This window comes from Drosophila subpulchrella, chromosome 2R (genome assembly GCF_014743375.2).
Source record: "Drosophila subpulchrella strain 33 F10 #4 breed RU33 chromosome 2R, RU_Dsub_v1.1 Primary Assembly, whole genome shotgun sequence".
Lineage (NCBI taxonomy): Eukaryota > Metazoa > Arthropoda > Insecta > Diptera > Drosophilidae > Drosophila > Drosophila subpulchrella.
The window spans coordinates 8,550,605-8,568,266 of NC_050611.1; the positions used below are offsets into that span (position 1 = coordinate 8,550,605).

Consider the following 17,662-nt stretch of genomic DNA (forward strand, 5'->3'; position numbering starts at 1 on the left):
ACGGGCCAAGGAAATGTCTGAATTAAGGGGATTGGATATCCTGACTAAGTGGCGATTACAATAAACTCTTCGCACTTTGAGAATTACCCAAACACTTGAGCAATTTGTATCTGTATCTGGCAACTGTGCAGCCCGCACATAAAAGTATCTCTTGCTCACACGCACAGACATTCAATTAAAATGTCAGCCCGGCAGCTGTGCGTTTGAGTGTTGCAACATGGATTTTCGGGGGATTGGAAATTAATGTACAAACTCCGGGGCAGGGAGCAGCTAAATGACAAGGCAATCCTACGAAAGGAAAGACATTAACGAGCCACCTCGGGGACTGCGAAAGGATGAGGATGGGGGGGACTGGTTGAGTGAGTAAATTTGTATGCCAATTACTTAAGCAGCTCAGACAAGACAAGACATGAAGTGAAGTGAACTGACCAGACGCACCCAAAGGATCCCACTCCTGCGGTCCTGTTTTTGGGTACTTCTCCATCTCTCTCTCCCTCTGTTGTCCAAAGGGGTCAGAGTCATTAACATGCTGTTGTCGTTTGGCAGCATTTAGGGCGACATCTGCACCTTTTTCGGTTACATCCTGCTCCAGGATGCCTCCTCCTTGGGGCAACTTGTGTGTGGCACGGTGGACACGGGAGGGCGACAGCTTTTGACACTAAAAAGCCAGCCGCATAAGGACACGCCCACCATCAGGACGTCGACCACAGGACGTGTTTGTGTTCAAGGAGCACACTTAACCACAAGCTCACACACTCACTAGGAAATGTATGTGGAGGGCAAAAGGATGACATGGTGCACAAATTTTAATACGGCAAAAGTATTTTCCAAAAATCGTTTGTTTGCTTATGGAGATTTCCTTTGCTCAGTGGCTCACTCTCTTTCTCTCTCTGTCTCTGTATCTGTCTGTGTGTGAAAGTTTTTCGAGAAACTTTTCATTTTGTGGCCGGCAGGCACGCCCCCATTGACCCATAACCTCTTAACCCATGTCGTCGGCCGCCCATCAGTGCGAGTTCGTTTCGCTTAACCTTTGTGCCCCGCCCCGGGGTGGAAAACGGCCACATTCATCCTGCCAAGAATATGTCGCCACAAAGTTTTCTCCGCCTCACTTAACAATCTTCGTTGGAAACTTTTCGGTTACTCTGGCGTTCAAGGAAGTTGCTGCCAAGGAGTTTTCAATAGTCTGCTATTATTTGCCTTCCTCTTGGTTAAAAGCAATCTGATCTAATTTGCGGGGAGCTGTCTAGTCCAGAAAGGGAGGGATAAGTGTTGAAAATCAGGCAAGCATGTGCAAATCTCTAATGAATTACACACCAAAATTTACAAACAATTTGTTAGTGAGCTTTAATGTCACAAAGTTTTTAATAATAATTCTATTGAAATGTTTCTTGATTATTGATATGTTTAAGGGGCTTTGTATAAGATAATCAGTTAAGAGCTTTGCATAAGATAATCAGTTAAGACCATTGAAGATATATAGGGAAACTATTAATATTTTAGATAGAAGTCACGTTGTATATTTTCTAATAATTGTTTTAGGATGACTATGGTTTTTTGTTTTATTAATATTAGGGATATAGACAAAGATAACAAGTTGTTTTTAACAAAATGGGTTTTTAAATTATATTCGAGTGATATGTTGTCCCCTAATAGAGTGACTTATAGTAGGTCTCTTTATCCCCTTTGTTAATACTGCTAGAAATTAATTTCAGCTCTATAGAAGTCTAAGCAACGAGATTTCCGTTCCGTCTCGTTTTGGCTAATCAGCTTTTCATCTTATAATGCGATTTTCAGGCGCTGAGCTCAGCTGAGCCTTCGCTTCATTTCGTCTTCGTCTCGCTTTTGGTCCTGCTCATCCTGCGGCTAAGTCCTGGCTAATGTGTTGAGCAGTAACTTACCGCTCACCGCTCACTGCTGACTGCTCAAACTCTTGTATAATTGAAGCTGTTTGCGGTCCTGCAGTGTTTGTGCGGGGGAGGGAAATAAAGAGCCATGCGGAGAGCAGGAGCTAAAGAGGACTCACTCCGGCTCAGTATGAATATTAAAACTTAATTTAAAATCCATGCCACACACACACACACACACTCATACAAAAAGGATCCTCGGGGCATGGCGAGCACAAAAACGGGGAAAAGAGCTGGCTAAAAGAAGGGGATAAAGCCAAGGCAAGGATGCAAGGCGTCGCCCGCTTCGCGCAACTGTACAAACAGCAGCGGAAATAATGAAGGAGCCAAAGGACCAAGGGGCTTGAGTGGGCGGGGTCGGTCTGCATGAGGATGGGGTGGTGGGGGGGGGCGGGGCACTGTGAAGAGCGAAAAACACATTTTTGCACTTTTATAGCGCAACATCTTTTGTGCACAGACATCCTGCGTCCTTCGTCCTTCGCCACCTCCCACGCCCCCACTCATTCTTCCTCTGAGCTCCCACATAAAGGCAGCCAAAAGAGGGGGGGGGGGCTGGGTTGGTTCTGGGGGATTGAGATCTTGGGACTCTTCTGCGGGTATGCGGGCATGGGGAGCGTGCCTTTAATAAACCCACTTTATTGTTTAGAGCCCAAATAAAATAATCCCCTTAAATGATGCCTTCGCATAATAGACGCCTTGCCAGCCATTCTGCCTGCTGCTTATTTTACTGCCTTCGGACCCGGCCCCGCCCCCTGGCCAGACGCCTCCGTATCCTCCTCCTTTCCCGACGTCCTTGGCCATTCCTGCCGTGTTTCTGCTTTGTTGCGTTTCGGCACAGTGGGCAGAAAGGCGTGAATTGTGAATAAATCGAATAAAAATATCTTTGTGTGCAGATATTTGAAATAATGGGTTTTGCTTAATATCGTATTAAGCTTAGCCTTACCAATCTCAATACCATTCAATATTTAAATCTTATTAGTTAGGTACCTAAGAAAAAATATTTGTTCAAGAGAGACATATTTTTAAAATATTTTTGGCTTGAAATTAAATTATAATGGCCTAGAAAACGTGTTCCGGTTTTCACTGTCAAGTGTCTTACTTAAATTCAAAATTTATTAGTGATATAACCATTTGTATACAGATGATATTAGTTATATCATATAACAATATATTGATGAAAAGTTTTCCAAGTTGTAAAAAAAAATTCTCAAAAGCAAAAATTAGATAAGCCTATTTTTATCTCTTTCTTTAAACGGTCCTTTCTAACTTCGAAATTCTTAAGTGAAACAAATTTCTGGCCTACCTGCCCCACTGTGCCGAGAACAAGACTGCGAGTGCCAGATCCTTCGACTGAGCCGGAGCATTTGCGTTAGCGTCACTAATGATGATGATTTTGTGGTAAAACGTTGTGTTTGTGCTAATCGGGACAATATTATGCGGCAGTAAAAAGTAAATGACTCAAGACGACGCTCGCAGGACGAAGGACGAAGGACGACGGATGAAGTGAGAGAGTGAGAGGCCAACGGGGGGTCAGACAGGCAGAAGGATGGGCGGTACAGGGACAGCTGGCGGAGGCGAGACCCGAGAAACGCCCTGCCCTCAAACGATTGAGGATTGAGGGAAACTAGAGGGGAGAACAGGAGACAGAAGACAGAAGCCGGGAGCAAGGAGCAACAAAGGCGGAGGACACGGCTAAGCCAAGAAAAGGCGGCCACAACATGGTTGCTCTATGGCAGCAATACAAAACACGCTTCTGGAGAAAAAAAGAAAAGGGAAAATGCGAAATAAAAGGATCAAATGCGAGGGCAAGGGTGCAAAAGGGCGGAGCGTGCAAAATGCGGGGGGTTGGCCCATAAAGGACAAGAACCCACAAAGGCAACAAACGGACAACATCCCTTAGCTGGGAGACTGGGACTCCAGACTCGAGACTGGAACCCAATCCCTAAATCCCTTCGCCATCCGTCTCGACTCGCCCAAAAGCTGACTGCTTGGCTGACTAATGCGAAAAATACGTAATTGCGCATAAATACGGGATTAACAAAGTGCTCGTCGTCAGTTGTCGCCTTTGCTGGTCTGAATGGGATTGCCCGGATTGTTTGGGCTGCCGGCTTTGGTGCGGGTTCTCCGGTCTATGGTCTATGGTCCTCGGGCCTTGGGTCCTTGCAACCCCATTTTCATATCGCTTACGACCGAAATTAGGCATTTCAATGCATCACAAAAGGTTCCCGGCGAGAATGGAAATGAAAATGGGTATGGGAATGGTATGAGTGTGGCCGTGAAAAGGGAAACCAATTCAAGTCGACGGAAATCCTGTGAAACAGTTGCCAGATCTTAGCGGAATTAGTTGCGGGACTTAATCAGAGCGAATTCCCTTTTATGATGATGATGATGCTAATCCATCAGTTACGCTGCCGAGATTTAAAAGAACAACTTAACTTGAGTGCATATCAACTTTATTTTCTATGAATCTTTATTGAGATGTAAGCTGGACTTACCTAACATGAGCTGAATTTTACTTAAATACATGCTAATCCAAATATGTAATTAGGCAGGCTTAAAGTGATTCAGGAGAGTTATTATTTGTTTATTTATTTTATATATAGTAATATATGCTTGAGAGCAAAACCAGATGTTAGTACTAATTTACCAGTTTAGGAATTGAGCTTATGAAAGGAAAGGGTTTATTTAAGCACATTTAAAACATATATTGTTTCATGAATTTTAATTAATATTATTAGTCTTCTGCAATACTAATTCTCTTTGTTACCCGCTTTGTTTCTTGCAGGTGAGTTAACCGAACAATTTCGTTAGCACTACGGATAGTAGTTAGTGACCAAATGTCGTTTACTGTAAGTATTATCCTTGCCGCCGGCTGGCAAAGGACTAATTGGGGCCTGTACAGCAGTTCGCTTAACACTTGAGCCTTTGAGCAACGAGATACTACGAGGTACTCGTAGGACACTCCCCCTGGTAAAGAAAGGAGAGGGGAGGGGTGGACAAGGAGGACAAGGACTTGTCGGGACGTGAGGTGGGCTCAACTCGAGCGAGTTGACTCGGCACAAGGATATGTGTATCACTCACACTCGCAGTCAAGTGTCTTTGCCGAGGCTCCTTTGAGGCATGTCCTTTCTGCAGACACGCACACACACTGGCATGTGGACATATGTAGATGCATCCTTATTCATTTCCTGGCCCCTTTTCTTGGCAGTGTCCCCGGCATATGGCTGCCATTTCTGGCACTTGAGCTGTCTGTCCCCGTCCCCCCCTTTAGAAGTTCTTCTTTTGCAGAACGATTTTAGAGATTTAATTGGAAATGCTTTTCAAGGGAAGTGTTTTTTGTTCCGGAGAATCCTGGCGATTTCTGGTTCATGATAATTCCCCCCACCCCCACTCCCTTTTGTGGAACTAAATGTGGCGGGATCTATTGCACCTGCTGCGAATGCTTCAATTTGCCTGCAAGTGTGGATGAAATTCCATTTATGACCGCCTTGAATGCGTCCTGCACTTGGAATGCCATGGAGTTGTGCATTTCTTGCGCGCGTGCTGTGAATTTCCAGTGTGGAATTCCTTCATTCTGGCCATGCCTTCAGACATTGTGCTGTGGATCCTGGCAACCGGAGACGGGGGCCAGGACAATTTCTTGCCCTGTCAGAGGAGTGCAAGTGGCTCCTGCTGCTGGCATTCTCCTTTGTGTTCGTGATTCCCGGCACTTGTTTATTGTCCGCAAAAGGGAGCAGGACCAGGAGTAGGAGCAGGAGCCGTAGTGTGTGCTTTCGGGCCGGAATGTGACTGCGAACTATTTAAATTGTGTACGAATGCGAACCGAAAAGTTTGCAAACATTTTTCTTGCCCGGCACAGGCTCCTGCATCCTGCATCCTGCGCCGTATCCGCATCCGTTTCCGCTGCCTCCGCCCCGGCCGTTTACCCCGTGTCCTGGCATCCCGTCGTCCTGGCCTCCTGGCATCCAGCCACCCCATCTTCCTCTCCACCAGCAACACTACCCTGTCCTTTCTGTGCGTGCCGGAATGCTGTGAGGCGATATTTGCCGTCTTGTAGACAAAATTGCTGAAATGCTTTTGCTTTTCCAATTAATTAAAATGAGCTCTGTGCTGGGTACACCGTGAGAAAAGTGGGACAAAGTCTTGAACTAGAGTCCTGAAAGCATCAACTGTGCGCGAGACACTTTTTGTATAAAAACATTATCACAGTATGATTCGAATGATTCGAAATATCTACCACAGTGGGATTCATAGGGTATGGTCTTCAAAGTGACCTATAAATGAAAGTCTTACTAAATTAATCGTATTTAATGGATTGGAAATGACTGCGACTTTTATTTAGTTATAATGTGAATTTAAAGAGTTCCAAAGGCCTCATTGTGTTCTGATGAACAAATCAGTCATATAAAAATATTAGGATTTCTTACACTGTGGGTTATTCTCTTAAGAATTCGCGTGTTTTGTTCTTCTACTCTGGCGATTTTATATTTCAGATTTAAAATGTTACTACAATTTTTTTCGTATTATAGTCAATATTGGAAACCTAATTTATTTATCTTCAACGATTTTCACCAAATTTTAAATACTGTACAAATTAAGTAATCAATCGATGTGCGAGGGAATACAAAAATGAAAAATATGTAAACAAATATTATATTTGTAAGTCCTTAAAATTGTAATTAACGAAATGTCAAAACTTGTTAATTGTGGCTTCAAACTAGGGGCTTCAGACAGACAAGTTTTAATTACGTATGACTGACCTGCTGCCAATTTGGGAAATGAAATTCGATTCTTCACGATTCACGTCACCGTCGGCAGGACCTACATATGTATATGCAGGATATTTGGATGTGCATGCTGGGTGCTGTTCAAACAGGAACTGCAACTGCCGCCCGATGATGCATGGCATTATTATGCATATTTATTGTTGCTTTGTTTGCTCAATAATATTGTTTGTCCAGTATACTCTGCGCCAGCACCCCCTTGACCACATCCACATCGAGTTTGGGGCCAAATCATATTACATACGGCCGCCTAGATGGGTAGTTTTGGTTGGTTTAATGGAGGCGTGACCGCAGCCATTTACAACGCTCTCCGGTATTGGGGGTAGCTACTACTACTACTACTGCTGCTGCTGCTACCTTCTCCCAATAGTTCGTCCTGCGTCCTGAAACTGAACTCCTTTGCCGCCTGTGTATCCATGGTGTCCAGGCTAGGCTTTTGTGGCTGGACCTCCACTGGGAAACTCAGACCGCAACAGACCAGCAATAATTAATGCATGAGCTGCTGCTGCCGTTGCTGTTGCTGCTGCTGCTACAGCTGCAACTGCCAACTAACTAAACTCGCAGGCACAGGACTCCTCTTCCTGATCCCTGAACCCCATCCTCCTGCTCCTCCTTCACCTCCTCCTCCAGCTTCCGGCCACTTCTACGGCTTGAGTGGGGAGCCGGAGGGAACACATCCCAGGACGTCTCCACAGGACAGGATGGGCAGGATCCAGCAGGAGCTGTCGAGGAGCAACGGCAAATAATTGCATATGAAACCGCAGGAGCAGTTGACGGCCTCCTCTGGTGCAGTGCGCCAGCAGGACGGCAGCCGCAGGACATGCACGGCACAGGATGCAGGATGAAGGATGGGGGCCGCCTGAAATGGAATCAAACTTAATTTATAATTCATTTGCGCACCACACGTTGGGCCCAATGCCGCCGCCTCCTGAGTTTGCGAGCAAATTGCGAAAGTAAATTAAGCCCCAAGATTCCGATTTTCCAAGGCATGCGTGATTATTGCAAGGTCTTCAATAGAGCCCAAGGTGATTAGACCTTCGAACCCGATATGTAAAAGTCAGGCTACTTGTACTTTAATCATCCTTCTAACTGGGAATTACGAGGAATTATGGAAGTGCTCGCCTAAAATCCAAAGGATGCATTGCTAGGATTTCAATGGCCTAGGGTGAATATTCTATCGAATTTTTAATACTAAAACAATGCACTAAGCTGGAATTAAAAGTATTTTACACAAAATTCGACTTAGTTTTGAAGAGTTGGAATATATTTAAAGAACTTAATTAAAAAATCAAAAGACCTCTTTGAATTATTACTCAAAAGAGCTGAAAAGTAAAAACCTTTGTTCTGGCAACATTTTTTTTTTACCAAATCCTTATTAAAATATCCCTATAGACTTTCAGTTTCTTGCACTTAAAGGCCCGTTTTCTCATCCGCATGTTAAATTAAAAGTGGGTTTAAAACGCCAAATTTCCATCCGAATTTTAGGCTTAAAACCTATTTTTAATTTAACCTGTAGAGAAAAAACGCTACTAAGTAAATTTAAATAAAAGAAATGATTTCAAGGATCTGAAACTAAAAGTTCTGTAGCCCAGAAAGAAAAATCCTACAAAAAAAAATCCAAAACTGTAGGTAACTTGGTGAAGTTATAACATTTTTAGGTAATTCCGGCAATTATAGCTAATGCCAGATTTTAAATAAGCCCCTCCCTTGCCATTATAGCATTCATTATCCATGACTTGGCTCTGCCATTTGGCTCATTTGCCTCATTTTCGCCCAGTTCCATCAAAAATGCAACAAAATGCCCGAGTAAAAGGGGGGACGGCCGCAATTTTCGCATTTGATTTAATTGTGAATGTATTTATTAAATAAATTATTCATGGCCAGGGTGAGTGCACTTCGCCATGTGAATGTGCTGTGGCTGACCTAAACATGTCCTGGCCGCAGGAGCGCCGTCACCGTTGCACAGCAGGATGTATGACCGAATTTGGAGGGGGGGGGGGGGGGGGATGGAGGAGGAGCAGGACGAGGAGGAGGTCCTGGGTTCCGTTTGCCACTGTAATTAGTTGTGGTGGAATAATCGCATGCGACCGGCGACATTTCTGTGTGGCAAGGAATGTTCGTTGGTTACGGGTAGTCCACTCCACTCCCCTCCACTTTTCATGTGTCCGGGTGTGTGTTTAGTATTCCTGGTATGAGGCAATGGAGGTCAAAGGACTGCGATCTGTGGGCGGCGGTAATGGCATAAATTCGGAATGAGTCGCTACGAATTTACCATAATATTGGGTGGCACGGGACGTGGATGTGGATGGAAACATGTGTTTATGTGTACAATAATGGGCTGCGGGCAGAGTAGATTGGGTGGGTGGTGGTGTACGGCACCACTTGTGGTCGGGTGGTGCGGGCAGTTGGCGGTGCTTGCATTTTGGCCTTTCTCGGAATCGGTGACATTTTAATTTACCCAAGCGAGAAAACCAATTTTGTTGCCATGAACCGAAAATGCAAAATGTGACAAATGCCACAGTAGCTATGGCGAGTGCATTGTTTCTGTCCATAATTTATTCAACATATATTTATTGGCAGTTATGATTTGCATTATGTGGCTGTCAAGGGCTTTTCGGGGGATAGCAACGAAAGGATATGACTGCACTCTGAGGTTCACTTAATTGACTTTGCAAAATTACATTTGCATTTGGCCAAATTAACTGAAATGAATAAGCCTTCTCCCCTCCTCCCAAACATTTCCTTTCCCGGCTTCTGGTTGCAGCTAATGAATGAGTTATAAATCAATGGATATCAGAATTGTTGTTTGAGCTAAATTCTGTGCAAGGATTTTGATTGCTGAGGATTATACCTAGATGTAGGGTCTTTTCAAATCATATTTAGATGTGAGCTTTTAAGTGCTGGTCTGAAAAATATATTGTTTTGGATTTTCGGGGAACAAATGAATTGATACCTTGGGAGATATGTATTATATTTTTAAAAAGGGTGATTAGTTGAGTAGAGAGGGGTTTTCAGAGAAATGTTTTAATAAAATATGATGATAATTATTATTTGGATTTTCGGGGAACAAATGAATTGATATCTCGGGAGATATGTATTATATTATTAAAAAGCGTGATTAGTAGAGTAGAGAAGGGTTTTCAGAGAAATGTATTAATAAAATATGATGATAATTAGTATCCATTCCATTTGTATACGAGCCGTATAACTTTAATATGATATCTTGTTTTGTTTCCGAAAGTTTCGATTATTGCTTTCTCGCTTTTACCCAGAGTAATTTAGACGTAACCTCACATTTTTCTGATTTTCAATACTAGAGCATTTTTAGAAAAAGGAAATTCTAGAAATACAGTTTCTTAATGTGAAACATTGTTCAATGGTGAAAATTATACTTAATATATTTACCGTGACAATATAAAATGGGTTAACTATTGAACTATTCTCTTAGCCACTTATCTTATGTAACTACATTTAAAAACCATTGTAAAACATCTCAGAAAATGAGAATTATAACCTATTTTAGAGTTCCAAGGGTTTCCAGCTATAATCCACTTTCGAAAGGACTCAATTCCATCTCTTCCGGAAAAGTTACACTTTCAGTCCTGACAGCGTGATGGACTATTGCAAATTCCTGAGCGCTTTAAGGGGCACTTTTATGGGGAAAAGCTCGCCATGCCATTGATCCGCACTTCGGATGGCAACGGGAGGCGAGTCTTGCGGGTCTCTCGTGTCAGTGCGCTGATTAAATTCGGCAAATAACGCTGATGCCTGCAAATCGCCGCTCAATGCGAAAGCAGTCTCTCTGTATCTCTGCACATATACGAGGGTGTGGCATCTGAGCCAGGTTGGGAACTAGAACTGGGATATGGGATATGGGATCTGGGCTCTGGGCTCTGGGCACTGGGGTTGGGATCTGGGGTCTGGGACCATGTTGAAGTACACAAAACCCAGGCAAACAAACAGGCATTTCATGGCAAACAACACAGCGGGTGGAAAGGGTAGAGGCCGAGGGACTCGACTCTAGTTTTCCCCGGCACTAAACTCCCCTACATTTCCATACAACCCATACCCATGGCTATACCTATACCCACTATACATATCTCCAGCTCCCCCCACCCAGTTTGGCAGAGCCCACAGGCTGAGTTGGGCAAACTGGCAAATACGACCAGCCACGTCAACGTTGGCATCATCGTCATCGGCATCGAGGAGCTTTGTTTGGTTTGTCCAGGGGGTTGGGTTCCGGGTTTTAGGAGGCATGGGTGTTGGGTGTACGGGGCTATGGGGTATGGGGTTTTTCCATTCCAACCCACTACGTGCGCCCAACTCATTCGCATTCGCAGTCGTCGGCATTTTATTGTTCTAGTCGTCGACATCGATGTTGGTACTGCAGTTTCGGGCATTATTTCGGTTTAGTTTGGTAAATACACATGCAGCCGGAGCAGCCAGCACATGCACATGCACATGCACATTTCCACTCCCATTTCCATTTCTATGTCCAGGCCATCTGCATACTACCCCAGATCCCGGATCCCAGAACCCAAATACCAGCCTGCACTCACCCCATTTCATAAACGACACAAAACGCTCTAAACCATGAGCTTATGCAGCAGACGTTATCATGATGTTCTACTGGGGGAAACTGTTGATGCATGTTGTTCATGATGATGGCGAGGATGATGATGATGACGAAGCCAGTGATGCAGCTGCATTCTTCGTTGCATTTTTCCTTCATTTAATAAAAGCTCTCGAGGAACTGCTCGAGCCTGCCTGTCTGCCTGCCAACCAGATTCCACTTGGATGGAAAGCCAGTAAATAAATAAAATCCAAAGCAGAACACTAAGGCTATCGAGGTGATAATATTTACCCAACCACAAAAGTTTTTCTCTATTTTTGTTGAATTGTTGATTTTCACAAAAATCCGAAATATGTGCAGCTCTCGAAACAGTATCTAGTATGCAGCCTACCATCCTATGCCACCACCCCCTGGAAAAAAACCACTTCGGATGCGAGTTTCCATTTGAGACCGGGCAGCTTTAAGGTCCACAAAGGACCAGAAAGCCAGCCAGCCAGTCAGCCAGCGAAATGGTTTTCGAAATACATGCCGTGCCGGCCTCATAACATCGTTGTCCTCGATGTCGTTGCAAATTCCATTCGGCATTGAATGCGAGCGGAGATGGTGGTGCTGCCAGGAGCAGGAGCAGGAGCAGGAGGACTAGCCAGGAGTTCTCTCCTGGTTCGGCGACCTGAAAGGGGCGGACTCTGGGGGGCGTGGCTGTCATATCTGAAAGCAATTTCGGAGCGGGCAACCCGAAAACGAGTAACAAGAATCGATAAATTCGTTGGGCGTGCAATTTGCGCCGTGCGGAGGAGCCTCAAAGGAAAAGTGGTGGGCACCGAAAGAGGTGGTGGTGGCGGCACTGCGTAGTCGAAATCCTCCGCCCTCATCCCATTCGATTCGCATGCCTGAGTGGACCATGTCCGAAATTCAAGTTTCGGGCCTTCGCCATTTGCATTCAACCAGCGTCAACCTGCTGGCCATCGAGTGACTGCTCTTGTACTGGCTTCTGCTCCTCCTGATGGCGATGGCGATGGTGGTGGCAGTGGGCAGTGTTCCCTGTCCCATCAACCCATCACCCGTCACCCGCTGGCCGTTCAGGGATCCACCTTGTCGCCTACGTATGCAAATTGCCGCAAATGCAACGAGGCGTATGCGCAATTTTTGCCCGTCACACAACTCGCGGACATCAATCAGATATTAGCAGAGGAAATTCGAACGAACACAGTCCCAACCATCTGCCCTCATCCACTGGGAATCCCGTGTTGTGTCGAATTACAGGGACAGAAGACCGTATAATCTGGTACCTCCGATTCTTATGTGCTTATGCAGAGTGCATTTAGCAAGGAGCTCTTTTTGAAAAAGAACTTGTTACTTTTTTAACTCTCGAGTTTAAAGCCACAAAGAATAATTTCCTTAGTCCCATCTACTTGCAAAAATGGAAAACTAAATATTTTTCATAGTCATGTAAAGATTCTCCCCTAATTTCACATTTGTTCTTGTGAATACATATCTTTTAAGATATAGCGAAAATGTTACTTCTTAAGGTCTGCTTTTAAATATTGGCCTTATACTATCTTACATGTAGGTCCTATAAGTTAGGGTTAATGTAGGATTGCTTTTTTACAAAAGAAACGTGTGAAGCATTTGGTATTTATGAACACATCATTTTGAAGTATATCAAAAATAAAGAAAGTACATTACTAGTTTACTCATCTTCTGACCTCAAAATTCTTTCATTTCCATTGCAGTGCCGCCAAAGGCTGGACAAAAGCGACCGGCCACGAGCCCCGCACCGCACATCCCCGTGCCGCACCACCTGCAGACGCCTCCTGGCGGCGGCGGTGGCGGCTTGCCGGGATCATCGGTGGCCAACAGCCCGGTTCCATCGTCCGCTGGCGGCAACGCCATGATGAACCACGCCCTGCCCAGCAACCACATCGGCACTCCGTCGCCGCAGCAGCAGCAGCAGCATCAGCACCAGCAACACCAACAGCAGCAGCAGCAGCAACATCAGGCCCAACAGCAGGCGGTGGCTGCTGCAGTGCAGCAACAGCTAGCAGCAGGAGTGGGCTTGCCACCGGGAGCTATTGGTGCCGCATCGGCCAGTAGCCGGGGCTCCTTTGCCGCCGCCCTGCGAACGCTGGCCAAACAGGCGGACATCAAGGAGGAGGATGTCGGCGGGGACAGGAGTGTGCCAACCTCGGGAGCCGGCGGTCAACCACCGTCATCATCCGGTCCAGGACCTCTGAACTCGGTGGCGGGACGTGTGGGATCCGAGCGACCTGGCGAGGATCGAGTGTCCAGCAACAAGAAGCGGTCGCCTCCATCGCCACAGCCGCCGGAGAAGATCGCCCGACTGAGCCACACACCGCAAACGGCCTCGCTGCAACCGGAACTCCTGGCCAGAAGCGGATTCCAGCCGTACAGATCGGACGAGCGACTGATGCATCCGGCGGGCGCCTTTCCCCTGGAGGCCTACTCGCACTTTGCGGGACTGCCGGGAATACCGCCAGCAGGTAAACATAACTTTTGGAGATGGTACTAAAATAATAGCAAAGTAATAGGACTTTTTATGTAATTTGAAAACCTTCCTTTTATTTATGACTTGGGTTTTGAGATTACAATGCTATTATTCTTAATGCCAATGAATTATCTACTAAAAGTTTTATAATAAACCTCCCTTTTACAGCTTTTCTGAATCCCGCTGGGCTACCTTATACGGAGCAGCTCTACCTGGAGCACCGATACCAATTGTTTCGCGCCGCCGGCGCTCATCCCTCGCATCCGCATGCGGCCGCACTGTATCCCCAAATGGCCTCTCCCTACTCCCACCTGTATTCAATGATGCCCGGAGCTGCATTGGGCATATCACCGGCAATGCACGACCGGATGAAGCTAGAGGAGGAGCATCGGGCGCGGATAGCGCGGGAGGAGGAACGCGAACGGGAAATGCAGCGCGAGAAGGAACGAGAGCTGCGAGAGCAGCGTGAGAAGGAGGCGCGGGAGAAGGAGCAACGAGAGAAGGAGCAGCGGGAGAAGGAGCAGCGGGAGCGGGAGCAGCGCGAGAAGGAAGCACGGGAACGCAAACTCCGGGATGAGGAGCGCGAGAGGGAGCGGGAACGTCAGCAGCTACTGAATGCCTCGCACCACTACTCGAACCAGCTGTACTCCCCACTGAACCGCAATCTTTTGGGTTCCATGATCCCACATCTCAATATGAGCTTGCGAGGACCACCAGGAGCACTCCATGGTCTGCCCGGAATGTCCCATTACCATGCGGCAGCGGCGAATGCCCAGCGGCAAAGCCCTCACGGAGCCATGGGTCTTAATCTTGGGATGGCTGGGCTTCCGGGCGTAGGAGTTTCTCCACTGGGCGGCCACGGCCCCAATCTGCAACACCACCTTCAGCAGGCGGCCATGGGCTTGGCTCATCCGGGGGCCGCTGGTCTCACGCATCCTGGTTTCTCAGCCGCTGCCCTCGGCCTCAGTGCCCATCCGCACAGCCTGAACCTCAGTCATCCGCACATGTCGCCCCACCATCCCGCCTCGCTGGCCCACCAGTTGCCACCGCACACCTCTTCGGCCGGCGGAGGAGTGATGAGCAACTCCATTCCCGTGACAGCTAGCTCCAGCCTGTCTTCATCCTCACCGCACACCAGCTTAAACCTGACGGCAGCTGTGAAGCTAAGCGCCGATCAGGTGCCCACATCGATGGCCAGTGGTGGTGGCAGTGGAATGCCGCCGACCACCTCCAGCTCCCACATTCCCAACATGGGTACCTACTACCACCATGGGCATTTGGCAGCCATGCACGCTGCTGCCGCGGCGGCAAGCGGAATGACTCCGACGGCAGCCCACCAGCAGCAGCCGCTGTCGCTGCCCAGCTCGCCCAAAATCACGCCTCCCATCACGCCATCTTCCTCGGCGAACGGAGGAAGAGCTGGAGGTAGCCCACATGCAATGAGGCATCATATTGCCGCAGCGGTGGCTGCTGCCGCTCAACAATCAGCCATGATCGACAAGGCAGCCACGCCGGTGACCCATGAACCGGCCACCTTGGATTTGACCGGATCAAATTCGAATTCCAGCAACCAGGCGCCATCCAACGCAAGCAGTGGTCCGCCAGCGAATCACGAAGTGAACGGAGCCGAATCCAATGGAGCATCGCAGTCAGAGAGCAAGGAACACGTGGCAGCTAACAAAGAGGATCCATTAAAAGGTTCTCCGCCTCCAGTCGCGCTTGAAAAGAAGCCGGCCACACCAAATGCAGCCATGGACAAACCCATCCATCCAGACAGCTCGCCGGAGAACTCTTCGCGGCGCAGTGCCAGCCCGCAATCGGAGACCAATCACTCGCTACCAGCGGCCAGTGCCACGGCAGCCGCATCAGGTAAATGCCCAGAGGAGACCCCAAAGATTACAGACTCGGACATGACTGCCACAACCAAGACAGACATAGAGGAGGAGAAGCAGCGAACCAGGCTATCGGTGTCGCCGGCACCAGCTCCTCCAAAGCCAACGGCCGCCTCACCAGACACCGTGTCCACCTCCGGCGGGGTGACCTCCACAACCAGTGGCACCACGCCGCCGCCGGTGGTCAGCAGCAGCACCAGCAGTGCCGGCAAGGCGCCGGTCGTGACCAGCGATGAGGTGTCCACCAGTGCCGCCACGCCCACTGCCGAGCCCACCAGATGATGAACGATCCCCTGGCGGGAGTGGGTTGCTCAGTGGAGCGATTGTTCGCTTAGGTTTAAGTTTTGAAAAGTCGCCTCGGATCGGAACTAGTTAACATCTACCTTCAGTAACATTTAACTAAGCGATAATTTAGTTGTTAGTCACGCATCTTTATTTATACAAGAATTTGTAATGTATTGCCAGCGCCGCTTAGATCCAATTCTAAATGTTTTAATCCTTAGTTTTTATATATTATTATTTCCCTATTTAAATGTGAAGCGTATACTTTTAGAAATGGCCTGAATAAATAATTTTTGTTTACAATTATTTGAATTATACTTATTATTTCGCTTTGGTTTCGTAATCCCCGAAAGGTAAAACCCACTACTGAAATGTTTAAAACTAAAGCTGTTATCCTCGGTGTATTTCAGATGATAGCAAACCACAGCTGGGTGGATTGGGTCGCAGCAACAGCGCAGAGGAGGCAGCAGCATTATGACACCAACTCTTCAGCAATTCCAATAACTAACTAATGAAAAACTACAGCGACATTGGGATGTATTTGCTGTCGGAGCAAGCTCTTCACCAGCAGCGCAAGCGGATGCTAGACGAGTTCTTGAAGCTCTAGGATGATCCTGGAAGAGCAGGGAGGGACGGCCAAAAAAGGACACCATTCGGCCGCTATAAATAATACAATGTACATTCTATAACAGATATCAGATATTTGTTTGTTCTCGGTGTTACAATCTAACGTTTACCCAACCAGTTGAATACAATTCTACCACAATTAGACATTTTGAATTGGTGTAAAAAATCGTATCTGCATAAAATGTAAAATATTGTGACATATTCCAAGTAAATTAATTACTCTCGAATGAAACGTTATCAATAAGAATTTTAGGTACGTACTTGCATGGAACTCTGGATGGTAGTTTTCGTGAGAAACTTAATGCTAGTTGTAAAGTTAGACTAAAAATCTAATAAGAAATTTATATATACACGAAAGAAACAGAAATTATACAAAACATACTGGGTAGCTATATTTTATTCTTAAATTGCTAATTGCTAATAATTGTGATTTGGAGAGTACGAACAAAAACGGAAAACGTATGAAAATGTAACTCGAATACAAAGTGGGGAAAACGGAACTGAAATTTAGATAACAAATCAAATCAAAAACCTAGAGAGATATTCTGGAATGAATTAGTAGTGAACAGCGAAAGGTTGAAATTATTTTTCGAAATTAATCATTTTTTGTAAGCCACCCTTTGGCCCTTAATTCTGATTGTTTTTCTAATGATTTAAAATATTTTAGACTTAAAAGTGCAGAAATCGGAAAACGCATTCTCCACAATCTTCAAAGAGCACACCCAAACACAAGCTAGCAAACGGAGCAATACTACTAACCAAAGTACTTTGTATCCACACTATAATTGATGTTTATAGTAAGTAGTCAATACCCTAAAAACCAAGCAAACTCTCAAAGATATAGATATAGTTTCCATTCCCGTGTTCAGTCTTTTCCCCTCTGCCTTGCCTCCCAGTCTTTATTTTTTGTGTTTGAGATTGCCTAACATTTAACGATACATGAAGTAACGGTTTATATATATTTTAATGCATAAATCTCAAGCAATCTGTGATATTATAAAAAAAAATTAAAAACCAAACCAAAACTCAAAAAATCATTGCGTATGAGCCTCATTCGAGACCCTATACTATAAATTCAACTAGTTTTCGAAGCA

At 46.1% G+C, this 17,662-nt stretch overlaps 1 protein-coding gene across 6 annotated transcripts in view; it reads left to right on the forward strand.

The window, feature by feature from the left end:
- Nucleotides 1-17,575, forward strand: part of LOC119550996 (protein enabled homolog) — a 78,384-nt gene extending 60,809 nt beyond the window's left edge. For 5 of the 6 annotated variants that reach the window (XM_037860041.1, XM_037860042.1, XM_037860044.1 and 2 more), the window contains 2 exons: nt 12,995-13,762; nt 13,936-16,247. In XM_037860041.1, coding sequence (XP_037715969.1) covers nt 12,995-13,762; nt 13,936-15,941 — 2,774 coding nt within the window. In that variant the 3' untranslated portion in view covers nt 15,942-16,247. Of the gene's footprint in view, nt 1-12,994; nt 13,763-13,935; nt 16,248-16,351 lie in introns of those variants that run through there. The other variant, XM_037860043.1, reaches the window with a different exon arrangement.
- Nucleotides 17,576-17,662: the final 87 nt, after the last annotated feature.